This window comes from Gastrolobium bilobum, unplaced genomic scaffold (genome assembly GCF_033153095.1).
Source record: "Gastrolobium bilobum isolate Gb01-03AN ecotype WA unplaced genomic scaffold, APGP_CSIRO_Gbil_v1 utg12205, whole genome shotgun sequence".
Lineage (NCBI taxonomy): Eukaryota > Viridiplantae > Streptophyta > Magnoliopsida > Fabales > Fabaceae > Gastrolobium > Gastrolobium bilobum.
Genome location: NW_026899230.1, coordinates 494,802 through 508,871, shown reverse-complemented (window position 1 = coordinate 508,871; position 14,070 = coordinate 494,802). Strand labels below are relative to the sequence as shown.

Sequence of the window (14,070 nt, the reverse complement as noted above, 5' to 3'; positions counted from 1 at the left end):
TATTTAATGTTGGTTTGGTTTACTCATCTGAGTAAACCTATTTTTAAATTGTGTTGATATTAATCTCATTTAAAATTATTTTAATTATTGTCTAGTTTTAATTTTTTTATAATAAATGGGGGATTCACAACACGAAAATAAGAAAGGAAATGGCAAAGAGAAAGAGAACTATGAATCTTGGACCATAGATGATGAAGTATGGGAAGATTACTTGAAGGTGAACTTATTAGTTCATTATTATTTTTAATATATTAATATCTTACTAGATTAGTAAATTACATTATTTGTAATATATTAACAATGAAAATTTTGTTATTTCCCAGTCTCATCCAAGTCACAGTAAGCTTCATGAAAAGAGTGCAGTTGATTATGAAGAATTGAAGATTGTCTTTAGTGGTGCAACTACTACTAGGAATGATTCCATTGCATTAGGTACTAATGATACCAATGCTACAACTTTTGGAGAAGAAAATAAGGATTCAAGGATGGAAGACTTTGTGTATGATCCTATCAACGATGTCTTCATAGAACCAAATCACTATGAACTACTCGACCATTCTCCATCACCCCACCAATGTAGTCCACCATCTCATTCCCTTTTAGATTTGGAGGTTCACACTGAAAAAACAAGTCGCAATAATCGAAGTAGATCCAAATATGAAGGAAATTCTACCTTAGTTGGAACCAACAAACAAGCTAAAGTTCTAGAAAATCTTTCAATTGACATTGGTACTATTGCTAGGAATTTTGAAAAAATATCTAACCTAATGGAGGAAAGAGAAAGAGATAGAAAAAGAGAAAGTAATATTTGGGATGCTATAAAAGAGATTCCAAATTTGGAGGATAAGACTTGGTTCTTGGCAATTGATTTGCTTAATACTAAAGCAAAGAAGGACATGTTCTTGAGCATGTCGTTAGAAGAGCGCTTTTCTTGGATAAATTTCAAGCTAGGATGATTAATATTTTGATTAGATTGTCCTTTCATGAACTACATTTTTTATGCTATTTTGGTTGTAATTTGGTTGAAGTTTTTGGGTTATAATTTGGTTGAACTATTTTGGTTTTAGTATTTGGGTTATAATTTGGTTGAACTAATTTGGTTGAAGTATTTAGGTTAAAATTTGGTTGAACAATTTATTGGTTGTATTTTTATTGAATTATTTGAGTTATTCATATGGTATTTTATTTTTTTAATTATTTGCAATATAGTATACTTTTTTTATATACATATAATGTCACAATGGAGCATGTGTGAAAATAATGACTTAGAGGAAGAAGAAATAGTTGATAAAGAAATAGATGAAGAATTTTATGAAGCCATGTACATGTTGATGATGGCAATCTACGCATTAATGCATATGTTAAATCAATTTTTGATTATGATGGGTGGTGAACATATTAAACATCCATTGACTCAACGACCAATTACCAGTATAAGATATGACTATATACATCAGGCATTTGAAAGAGGATCCTGATATCTTTCGACAAGTATATAGAATGTATCCAGATGTATTCCGTAAGTTATGCACAATTCTTAAAGAAAAAACACCTTTGAAGGATATATACATGATTTATTTTCATTGAAGAAATGCTTGCATCTTTCCTATAAATTGTCGGCCAAAATACTCGATATTGTGTAATTCGTAATACATTTGGCCGATGACAATTTGCTGCAAGTGAAAATTTCACAAGATTTTGAAGGCCTTGAATTTAATAGCATCTGATTAGATGGCTAAACCGGGACCTACTGTGCCCAATAAAATAAGGGATAGCACAAGATTTTACCCTTATTTCAAGGTATGTGATAATTATCTAATCATAATAATATTATATTATAATTGTCATTATTATAATATGTATTTTTCATTAATATAGTTATTGTTATATATGAATAAATTTAGGATTACATTGGAGCTATTGATGGTACACATATTCTTGCAATGGTGAGGGACGAGATGTAAGCAGTTATCGTAATCGTCATGTAAAGATTTCACAAAATGTACTAGCAGCTTGTAACTTTATTTTGGAATTCGTGTATGCTCTCAGTGGATGGGAGGGTTTAACTCATGATTCCGAACAACCAACTGATACTTTATCAGGGAGGAATAGACTTGAAGGGTCCCAAGGTAAGTATTTATTTTTTAAATAATATTTATTTTTTAAGTTTTCATACTAATTTTATATGTATTGTATGTATAATTAAATAAATATTTTCTAGTGGATTATGGATTTCCCAATCAATGCCAATTTTTAGCTTCATTTTGAGGTGTGCGATATCATCTGCAAGATTATACATGTCATGGTAATAACCTTCAAAATATAAATGAATTGTTCAATCTTCGTCATGCATCATTGAGAAATGTAATTGAGAGGATATTTGACATTTTTAAATCATTGTTCTCAATTTTTAAGTTAGCACCTCCATTTCTATTTAAAACACAAAATTGTGTTAGCATGTGTAGCACTACATAACTTTCTTGACAAAGAATGTCGTTCAGATGAATTTTCAATTGAATAAATAGATGCATCTACATAACTTTCTTGGCAAAGAATGTCGTTCAGATGAATTTTCAATTGAATAAATAGATGCATCTTGAGTAAATACAATTTTTGGTCCTTAGCAAATTTCACGATACCCGCTTTAGTCCCTAGCAAATAAAAACGCTATTCGTGGTCCCTAAGAAATTCAAAATAGACTCATTTAGTTGAAATCGTTGTCCCTCACAAATTCAAAAACGACCCATATTAGTCCCTCAAAAGGACTAAAATGGGTCCATTTTAAATTTCTTAGGGACCACGAATAGCCTTTTTATTTGCTAGGGACTAAAGTGAGCATCGTAAAATTTGCTGAGGACCGAAAATGATAATTACTCATGCATCTTCATCTTCAGTATCACCAATTAATTAATAAGATAATTTTCAAACCATTGGTCAAACCCAAGAGCATGAACGAGAAGATGCTAATGCGTGAATGACTAGTATAACTTTAGATATGTGGAGAGTTGTTGCTTAGTAATTTTGAATGTTTATTAAAAATTATATTAGGTTTTACTGATTGAGAAAATTATACTATGTTTTACTTTTTTATTATTAATATCATTGCATGTCTTTGTTTTTTATTGACTCTTGTAATTTTGAATGTTTGTTAATAATTCATATGGTTTTTTCAAATCTTATAAATTCATATTGTCTTTTCAAATCTTATAAATTCTATTAAAATCCTTTAAAATCCAATCTCATGAAATCTTGATTGTAATAAAAGTCTTTTAAAAAAGTCTTTAAAATCTCTCTAATTTTAAATAGTCTTTTAAAATCTTAAAAAAAAAGTATCTCAAAAATTATTTTAAAATTCTAATCCAATACACCTCCCTTAATTTTAAAAATAAAAAAATAGTTATAATTTTTACAATTTTTTTTAGAAAACAGACTTTATCAAATAATTTTTTTTTCTTAAAACTATAAATTGTTTTTAGAATGAGTATGAAACACCCCCTCGTTATCATCTCCTAAACTTTTACGGCAAAAAATAAAAATCACATGGTTTTTTTAGGGGATGAATCTACTTATCACCAATTAAGTTTTTCATTTCTTACCATTAAATTTTAATCGTTAATTTTTGTCAATATGAGATTATAATTTATTGCATGATACTTATTAATTATTATTAATTTTCAATAAATTATAATTATTGTATTAATAAAAATTAACGGTTAAAATTTAATAATAAGAAGTAATAAACTTTATTGATGATAACTATACCTTTTTTTTTTTTAATAACAAAGGTAATATATATATATATATGTGTGTGTGTGTGTATGAGTTCACTTTTTCTGCAGTAAGCCCAATACGACGTCGTTTTGGGCAGAAATTATGGTGATTTTGTAATTTTAATTTATTTCAGGTTATAATAGTCTTTATATTTATAATTTTTTAAGATTTCAATATCAAAACGACGTCGTTTTGGAAATAAATGCAGATAACTTATCTGCATTAACTTCAGAAACATTTTTTCCTATATATATGGGAAAATATTTTCTCCTTTTAAAGGAAAATTCTTTTCTCCTACCAAAGACTCATATCATAAATGGGTCCCACTTTGAAATTTTTTTTTCTCCACTATTTTGTAGGCCCCACTTATACTATGTGTCTTTGGTAGGAGAAAATTTTTCCATATATATATATATATATGAGTTTAATGTTTCTAAAGTAAATGTAGGTAAGTTATCTACATTCGCTCCCAAAACGACGTCGTTTTGAGTTAAAAAATTATAATGAAAAAGACTATCATAACCCTGAAATAAATTATAATTATAAAAATACCTTGATTTCCGCCTCAAAACGACGTTGGGCTTACTGTAGATAAGTTATCTACATTGACTGTAGAAAAAACGAACCCTATATATATATATATATATATATATATATATATATATATATATATATATATATAGGGTTTGCTTTTCTCATGTTGCATGAGAAAACAAATCTTTCCTACACACATCATAAAAAGATGTGCCACTTATTTTTTTTTTAAAAAGTGGGTCCCACACTTGATGTATCTATAACATGAGATTAAAATTCTCCTACAACACAAGATTTATTTTTCCCTATATATATATATATATGGGTAAATATACTCTCATGTGACAGAATTTTTTTTTTATCTCCTACACACTTAACTTGAAGTGGGGCCCAATAAAAAAGAAAAGAAAAAAAATAAAAAAGAAATGACACAAGTATCAATGTATGAGTAGAAGATAAGAAAATTTTTATGTTGCATAAGATTAACATTGCCCTATATATATATATATAAATATATATAGTGACAAAATATACTTACCACTAAAAAAGTTTACCATCTTTACGACCAACTTTCGTCAATCTAACGGTTATAATTTATTGAGAATTAATAATTAATTAATAAATACGACTCAATAATTTTCAATAAATTATAACCGTTAAATTAACGAAAATCAATGGTAATTAGGTTAGTTGTAAAAATTGTAAACTTTTTTTGTGGTATTTTAAGGTAATATTTTTATGGGTCTGATGTTTGTCATTTTAATTGACATAAAGTTATGTCATGTTAAAAGAGAGATAGACACAAGAAAATATTTTAACACTCACATTCTCTCCCATGATTTTCATTCCTTGTGTCCATTTCTCTCTTAAAATGACATAACTTATGTCATTTAGAATTTTTTAATTTAAATTTTAAATAAAAAAATATTTTCTTGTATCTATCTCTCTTAATCTTAACATGACATAACTTTATGTCATTTAAAATGACAAATATTTTTCGTTTTTATTTGGGAAAAAAAATAAAAGTTTTATGTACAAACAAGAAAGGTTGCGGAGAGACACACTCACACATACACAGAGAGAGAAGAATGGGGCTGAGTGCGACGGCGGTCGGAGCGTTACTGGGTTTGGGGATTCAGGTGTACTCTAATGCTCTCCGCAAACTTCCCTTCAGTCGCCGTAATAATCTGTTCTCTCTATCTTTCCAATTTTCTGTTTGTTTCTCCAGAATTTCGGTTTTTTTTTTTAATTCTTTATTTTTGTTGTTATTACTGTGTAGATCCATGGGAGCACGTGGTAGGAATGGGGTTGGGCGTGGTGTTTGTGAAATCGCTTTTGAAATGGGAGGCTCAGCAAGAACAAGACCTTGACAAGTTGCTCCAAAGAGCCAAGGAATGTAACGAAAGACGTTATATAGGTTCACTCTCACTTTCACTATCTCTTATTTCTCATCTTTCAATTTTGTGTACAAAATTTAGGGGTTGCTCCAACACGAAGCTGATTCATTTCCTCCTAATTACCTAAAGAAGAAAAGTATGAAATGAATTTTAGGTTTTCAAGATATTAAATTAATCTGCTTTTTCGTTTAATACTTTAATGTTCTAAGCAATTAGGAAGATGGTATAGGAGGATTCAACATTACTCGGTAGAGGGTTGTAAATTGAGAGTCTGTGATTGTAGATCATGTGATATGTGGTGGAGAAGGAGAATGATAGTGTGGATGGCAGTGCCTGTGCAGGAATGGTTGATGCTGATCAGTCTGTGTGGTTGATGTCGATGGTCAGATATGTGGGTGAGAAAAGGAGGGAAGGTGCCACATAGTTTTGCGATTTGGATGTAAACTTTGGAAAAGGGAACTTCCCTCCCTACCCTAATTTACTGTCCAAACAAAGCTATCTTAAATCGTTACCAACATACTCCACTCTTTTATGAACCACTCCATACCATCCCCTCCAAACATAGCCAAAGAGAGTTTGTTCCCTGATCTATCCTTTTTTCTCGTGGTTGTTTGGGGTGTAGACTTTGAGTTGATGAACTAGTATAATAATTCATGTTGTGGATGTTGTGTTTGCCTCAAAATGCAACAATAAAGTTTCTCTCTCATTTACTGTTGGAGAAATGATTTTTGTGCACTATCACTTTTCTTTGGTAGAGGGCGAGCCTTCGAGTAATGGTAAGGTTATTTCTTTATGACCGGAAGTTCATGGGTTCGAGTCTAGAAAATAGTGTCTTTACAAAAATACAAAGGTAAGTTTGCTTACAATCGACTATCACCCCTACCATCGTAGTCAGAGAGCCTTTTTGCATTGGGGTTTGCCCTTTATCACTTTTCTTCAGTTCAGAGTATATGTATGGAGGCATCTGTTATGAGGAAGATATTAATATTTCAGATGCTCCTAAATTTCTCTGGTGTTTGAAAACACTAATTAGAGGAGGATAATGTAACCTATTACCTATGCAATTCTAAAAGTCACTTAAATATAATGATTTTGAAGTAGCATGATGTTGCTTCATATTAAACTGTAGCTATCTATGCAGAAGAATATAACTGTTAGTGGGTTTGACATTGTAGTAAATAAGATTTTGTTTGTTTCCTGTTATATGATTTACTAGAACTCTGTAGTGAAGCTAGTGTGCTAGACATTTTTTAACTTTAGGTAGCTACTACTATTTTAATGCTGTGGCATAACTTCCAATTTATTGTTGCTTGGTGAAATTTTCGTGAGTAGTCCCACCAATTAATGTGATTCATCTGATGCTTCAGAGAACTGATTAATCCAGCATGAAATTCCATTCTTTTCACACTTCTTCATGTTTTCATTGAATTCTTTTTTGTGCTGTTATGATGCGTTTTGTAGTCCTTTTTTATTTCTTGTGCGCTTATTTGATTTGTCAATATTTCTCTTTTATTGTCATTACTCTGTTGTTTTTAGATTGTCATTTTATTTCCTCGTTGCATTTTCTTTATTTGTGGTATTACATTGCAGATGCAGAGGACGATTAGTGCATGCCTTCAAGGACTGCAGCAGTTGGTGAAAGTAATCGTGAAATGTGTTGAACTTGTTACCTTTGTTTTATGATTTCATGTTGTTATGTTTGTAAGGCTGTTAAAGCTTTTTCATGCCAATCAACCTGTTTTCTGCACAAGCTTCTACAAGCAATGAAACTGATAGATGATAATGTTATGGGCTTATGGCTTCATTAATAATAATGACTTTATCCGATAACTTCCTTGGTGGTAACTGTGATTCCAAAATCTTTTATCTAATGTGTACATGCCATGAGTTTGGTGATTTTGGAGAATAAAACAGCCCATTGCACCAGGCATTTGTAAAATACTAATCACAGCCGAGCACTGGTTTTGAAAGGATGCCTTGTGGGGTTTAGTGATCCTACATAGTTTGTTTCCAAAAAATGCTAGATTGCTAGTTCCCCCATTGGTATTTACTATTTGATAGATAAGTAATTCTCGTCTCTGATTTATTGCGGTTTTGTTTTATCAAAATTTTCTTGCTGTATTGCTTTACTATTTGTTTCCACTGCACTGAAATGAACGGTTTCTCTGTAAATTGAGGTATATGTGCATTTTGAAATAACAGGTACGTTGTGACTTCTGTGGATGGGTTTTTGGGTTGTTAACTATTTAGGGAAAAGGCACTTTTGGCTGTCGTGGTTTAAAGGAATTCAATAGCTTCATTGTTGATTAATGTTTTTAAAAAACGTTATTACCGGAGGCAATTTTGCGTAGACATTTTCAGTTTGAATACTTGAATACTTTTTAAACTGAGTTCCGATGCTCTTCAGGAATTGACAGTCACGGTGGCTCTATACTTATCTATGTTTTTCTTTTTCTTACAATATTTTTATGGGAAAAATGTTTCAGCTTTTGTTGTAGTAAAAAATTTTCTGCTACATTCACATAAAAGTTAATGGGTCTTATTAATCTATTCTCTCTCTTTTCTTTATAATTGGATTCACTCATTTTTATGTGAGTGGTAGAGAATTTTTTTCTGCAGCAAAAATAGAAATATTAAATACTATTTTTATTAGGTTTATTTATTTTTGTTTTCTTAAGGCTGGGTAGTGCTGAGGTATGGTGATTGCGAAGGTTCTGAAACTGTGAACGGAAAGTGCAGGTCCAAGACAGTGAATTTACCTTGTCACAACCGCTTCCGTTATCTTAACCCGAATTTTCTTTCATTATTTATTCTACTGCATTGATATATTGATTCTTTTTTCAAGTTTATTAGCTCCCCCGCCCCTCTCTTTTGAGCATTATAATGACATTTTGGCATAACTCACAATGTAAAAGTTTTCTACATTTAATATTGTTGAAAGGACTCGCAATAAGAAAATATTAGATGATTATAAAATGAAAAATCCAATTCCAAATCACCTGTCTCTTTTTAACTTTTAGCATGTGGAGTAGTTTTGGAATGAAACATCGATAGAAATGCCTAAATTACTCAAGCAAAATGATGGCTTTAAAATTATAACTGCAAGAACTGATGTGATTCCTTACTGCTTGAAGTTAGCTCAAGAGTAGTCCAGATAAACTATTGAAAATTAGTAGGACGTGCAACCAATTTTGGCCGTTAGTTGGAACTCTTAAATCACAGCAACTATGCCAGCGTTTTTCTACACAAAATCCAAGTAAGGTGAAAAGAAAAAACAATAAATGAAGTTCAAAAGTATCATGGACAAAAGTCTGCATAAATTCACTTGCCATGAGCCAAATTCATCTTCTGGAAGTCCACCATTCTGTTGTTGAATACATGGAGGAGAAGATCGCATACTTTCCTTGAAGATGGCCTCTCCTGTGGTGTAGTTTTTGTACACTGTAAGGCTATCTCAAGCACTTGGAATGCAGCCAACTCTTGTCCATGTAAAAGAGGTTTTAGCTCAGGATCTATCAATTCCTCTCTGGCAGAGCCATGCATATCAATGTGCGACTCCACCCATCTCACCATGCCCATCTCTGCTCCAAACATTTCATTTGTTGGCATTTTACCACTAACAAGTTCCATAAGCACAATTCCCATGCTGTAAACATCACTTTTTTCTGTTGCCTGTAGGGAGTATGCATATTCTGAAAACAAGACAATATTAAACAAGTTTGTTCAGCAGTGTAAGTTAGACTAAAAATAGTTTAAGATCAAAGTCAATTCAAATCAGCAATTTGATAACTACCTGGAGCCATGTAGCCATAGGACCCAGCAAACCAAGAACTAGACTCAGTATTGGAGTCATAATTCTCAATGAGTGCTTTTGCCAGTCCAAAATCTCCCAAGTGTGCCTCCATTTTGGAATCTAGCAATATGTTGCTGGGTTTGATGTCCCTGTGAATGATCTTTGGCACACAATCGTGATGGATGTACTCCACTCCTTGAGCTAATCCAACAGCAATTTTGAACCTTGTCTCCCAATCAAGGCTCCTCTTTACTTTGACATCCTTGGTTGGTTTCCCATGAAGCCAATCCCATACACTTCCATTCTCCATGTACTCATATATCAACAGATTCCAACCTGCTCCTTTGTTTCTATTGCTACAATAACCTATTAGCTTCACCAGATGTCTATGCCTAATCCTCCCTAGAGTCTTCACTTCTCTTATGAAGCTTCTGTTTAACAGAAATTCATCTTTTGAAGAAATCTTCTTGACAGCCACTGTCTCTCCAGTGGCCAATTCAGCTTTGTAGATCGTCCCTGAACCTCCTGAACCAATCATGAAGTCATCACTTAGATTGTTGGTGGCATCCATGATATCTTCCCACCTGAAGTCTCTCTTTCCAGCAGCATTTAGTTGGAAAAGCGGTCTTCTCTGTGCTTGTGATGAAGAAGAAGAGTAAACATAATTCATTTCACTGCCTTTCCTGAAAAACTCTTGCTTGTTTTTGAAGAAGATTCTCACTGCAAATACGAATAATGCAATTGCAGCTAAAGTTGAAATGGCAGAGATTATCACTGTTGATGATTCACTTAGGCCTGAGTGCTCACTGCCAGTAGCAGCATCATTGTAGCAGCGCTTAAGAGGGCTTCCACAAAGATGTAGGTTCCCTTCAAATGCCTCATTTCTCCAGCGGGAGAACTGCTTGTCCAATTTTCCTTGAAGGTTGTTGTATGAGAGATCAAGCTTTCCCAAGCTGCTCATTTCACCAACTTGTGGAGGGACTTCTCCCGTGAGTTGATTGTGGGAAAGGTCAAGTACTTCTAATTTTGACAAAGTCCCAAGAGAAGGTGGGATATGACCTGAGAGATTATTGTAACTAAGGTCTAAAATGATTTGGAGATTTTGAAGTTTACCAATCTCAGTTGGCATCTCACCATTAAAGCTATTTCTGGAGAGCTGGAGCTCATAAAGCTTGCTCAACTTACCTATCTCAGGAGGGACTGGTCCAGAGAACTTATTATGATCAAGCCTAAGGACATTAAGGTATGCAAGATCACCAATACCAGCTGGTAGACTTCCATTGAGAGAGTTGTCATTTAGAGAGAGAACTAGCAACTTGGAACATTTGAATAGGCCAAATGGAAGAGGTCCGGAGAAATTATTGAAAGAGAGCTTAAGCTCTCCCAACAGAGGCAAATTTCCAAGCCATGATGGAATTTGTCCAGAAAGAAGATTTCTGTCTAAATCAATGTAAGTAAGTTTATTGCACAAAGAAAGCTCAGCTGGTATTGGTCCAGTGAGTGAATTTCCTGAGAGATCTAGCAATGACAGGTCACGGATTTTTGCCAATGTCCTTGGAATTTCACCAGAAAATTTATTGTCACCTAATCTCAGCCTCTCAAGGGAGGGGGAGTTTCCCAGTTGGGGCGGAATTTCGCTGTCAAACTCATTGTTGGTAACATCAAAAGAAAGAAACGATCTAGAGCTACACAGTACAGCTACAGTACCATTCAATCTGTTCTTTGAAAGATTCACTCTGGTCAAATTTGCTACATTTATCAGCTGGTGAGGAAGGTTACCTTCAAGAGAATTGTTGTAGAGCATGAGCTGCTGCAATGCCTTGAGCAATCCAAATGTTGCAGGAATTGCACCTGAGAGCTGATTATCAGCCAAATCCAGGATGTTCAATTTCTGACAGTTACCCAATGTGGCAGGAATGTCACCCACAAGCTCATTCTGCCTAAGGTGAAGGAAATTCAACTCTTTCAGCCTTCCAATAGTGATAGGAATATCCCCACTGAAACGGTTCCCAAAGAAATCAATCATTTGCAAGCTAGAACAATTACCAATCTCCATAGGTATAAACCCTGATAGTTGATTATCATAAAGATATAAAATTTCCAACTTGCCAAGCATTCCAATCTCTCTGGGCAGAACACCCTGCAAACTGTTGTGAAACAAAGCAAGTGTCTGCAAGTTACTGAGGTTCCCTATGAAGGGAGAGATGGAACCAACCAAACTGTTGTTGTTAAGCAAGAGATCAGTTAACCCCACCAAACCATAAAGCTCAAGAGGTATGGATCCGTTGATTGAATTGTTGGACAAATCAAGTTGTTTCAGTGATTGACACTGATTCAGCTCAGCTGGGATCTCACCATGAATTCCACTTTGTGATATCATCAAGTGTTCCAAACTTGTTGTATTGGAACATATGGTTCTTGGGATGACACCATTAAGGTTGTTACCAGACAGAACCATGTAAAGTAGTTGACCCATGTTCCCCAACTCCTCTGGAATTCCCCCACTGAGCTTGTTCATGGACAAGTCCAGATTTTGAAGATTACCCAGTTGAGCCAGAGACGGTGGAATACCACCCTCAAGTTGGTTCCCCATGAAATTCAGGTAAACGAGTTCACTCATATCACCGAGTTGACTCGGAATCTCCCCTGATAGATTGTTGTTGGCAAGGTTGAGAATTTGTAGATTCTGGAGTCGACCCAGTTCGCTAGGAATTGAGCCATTGAGTTTGTTGTTAGCAGCAGTGAAAATGGTGAGGCTTGAGCAGTTCCCCAACTCGGTCGGAATCGGTCCCATCAACTCGTTGTCCTGCAGGATCAGATTCTCCAAGAGACTGAGTTGACCGAGTTGAGGAGGAATCGACCCAGCGAGTCCACAGGAAGCCAAACCAAGGTTGACAAGGTTAAGCAGGTTTCCAAGAGACGCGGGAATCATACCCGTTAGTGCATTGTCACCGAGTCGCATGACTCGGAGACTCGAGAGCGAGCCAAGCTCAGTGGGAATGTGACCAGTGAGTTTGTTAGAGAAGAGAAGCAAAGATTCCAATGAAATGAGATTAGAGAGATTAGGTGGAATGGGACCATTGAGGTTGTTGGATGAGAGATCAAGGTGGAGCAGGTTTTGCAATTGACCGAGTGAAGGTGATATTGACCCGGTGAGTGACGAGTCAGAAAGGTTAAGGCCCACCACTTGCACCGAGTCATCATCCAAAGTGTTTGAGATTGAGTTTGAGTTCAATCCACATGACACCCCTCTCCAACTACAGTAGTCTATGTTGTTCTCTGACCAATCACTCAAAACATTATGTGGGTCTTGCACAAAAGACTTCTTCACTTCCAAAAGCACTCTCAAAGTTGTGTCACTGTCTAGTTTGTTCTGGCCAAGCACTAGTAACATAGAAAAAAAGCACAAGAGGAGCATAACCACTGCAAGTTTTGAAATCCTCATTATTGCTGCCATTTGGTTGAAAACTTAACTTTACAACACTCACAAACTTGACCAAAGTGAGGATTCTTTGGCTTCAAGTTGCACCAAAAATTGTTCCAAATGATGAAGTTGAAGGCAGTGTAAATTTATGGTGTTGATGGTAGAGTTGGAAGATGGGGGTGGTTGTTCTTGGGATATTGCATGGGGGAGCTATTGCTTTTATGGTTCTCTTGAAGTGTGTGTATGTGTAGGCAGAGTGGATGAATGGATGCATGGCAAGGCATGCGTTGGGGATGAGTTGATATCTGTTGCATGTGTGATGCTAGAAAGAGTCAAAATGGGTGACAAATGAGAAATGAGCTAATATAAATGAGAACACAACTTCGCAGTCAAGCACCGCAATTGCCATTAATGTTAAGTCATTCAGAGACAAGAGAGAGAGGGACTTCAATGAAGAAGCAGAGATAAGCTGATATTGAGAAGGTCAAACATGGGTCAGAAAAAAGAGCATGGGAAATATAAAGCGAAAGAAAAGGTCCAATAAAATATCATAGAGAGAAGAGTATGTATTATGCAATGCAACAGTGGTCAGAGATTGAGACTAAGCAAAAAAAGAAAAGAAAACAATATTATGCAGTCATGAAGATATGGGGTTAGAGGAGGAGATACAGTTGTTGGTTGGGCCATAAAGGAATAGTTGTTGTAGAGGGTTTGCTTGCTATAGTGTCTTAGATGAACATGAATGAGAAAGTGAGCAGTTCAATATTCCTTTTCAAAACTTGCTGATTTGAGATTAGGAACTTGAATTGTACTTTCTATGCTTTACAATGTCAACGGAGTCCCCACGAGCCACGAAGCATTATCATTCCCAAGCAAGCAAGGTAAATTGTTAAGTTCCAACTAATCCTCACTCTTTTTCTGTTTTATACAAAAAAAATTAAAAATTAAAGAACTCTGCTTAGTTTATGCTAGGACCAAAAGAAAAAAAAAAAATCAATTGAATTCTATATTTCTATGTAGTATTGCTTTCTTGTCAATCTTTTTGGTTTGAATTACCAAACCTGATGTCCTTTTGTAGCGTTTCATATTTTTAATTGTTTGCACGTAAACCTTTTGCCTACTCCAAAAGCTTTCCTTTTTTCTCTGCTCTG

At 34.5% G+C, this 14,070-nt stretch overlaps 3 protein-coding genes across 3 annotated transcripts; 2 read left to right on the top strand and 1 right to left on the bottom strand.

Annotated features, from left to right (window-relative positions):
• The first annotated feature begins 115 nt into the window (after positions 1 to 115).
• Positions 116 to 992, top strand: LOC133288641 (uncharacterized protein At2g29880-like). The gene is made up of 2 exons (XM_061486452.1): positions 116 to 217; positions 324 to 992. The coding sequence occupies exons 1-2, from the start codon at positions 116 to 118 to the stop codon at positions 954 to 956; spliced, it is 735 nt and encodes a 244-aa protein (XP_061342436.1). The 3' UTR covers positions 957 to 992.
• A 4,344-nt stretch (positions 993 to 5,336) lies between these two features.
• Positions 5,337 to 7,562, top strand: LOC133288668 (uncharacterized). The gene is made up of 3 exons (XM_061486485.1): positions 5,337 to 5,484; positions 5,585 to 5,722; positions 7,293 to 7,562. The coding sequence occupies exons 1-3, from the start codon at positions 5,394 to 5,396 to the stop codon at positions 7,307 to 7,309; spliced, it is 246 nt and encodes an 81-aa protein (XP_061342469.1). The 5' UTR covers positions 5,337 to 5,393; the 3' UTR covers positions 7,310 to 7,562.
• A 1,455-nt stretch (positions 7,563 to 9,017) lies between these two features.
• Positions 9,018 to 12,952, bottom strand: LOC133288640 (LRR receptor-like serine/threonine-protein kinase GSO1). The gene is made up of 2 exons (XM_061486451.1): positions 9,496 to 12,952; positions 9,018 to 9,394 (listed from the first exon to the last, which is right to left on the bottom strand). Exons 1-2 carry the CDS (start codon positions 12,950 to 12,952, stop codon positions 9,024 to 9,026), a joined length of 3,828 nt encoding a protein of 1,275 aa, XP_061342435.1. The 3' UTR covers positions 9,018 to 9,023.
• Between the last annotated feature and the right edge of the window lie 1,118 nt (positions 12,953 to 14,070).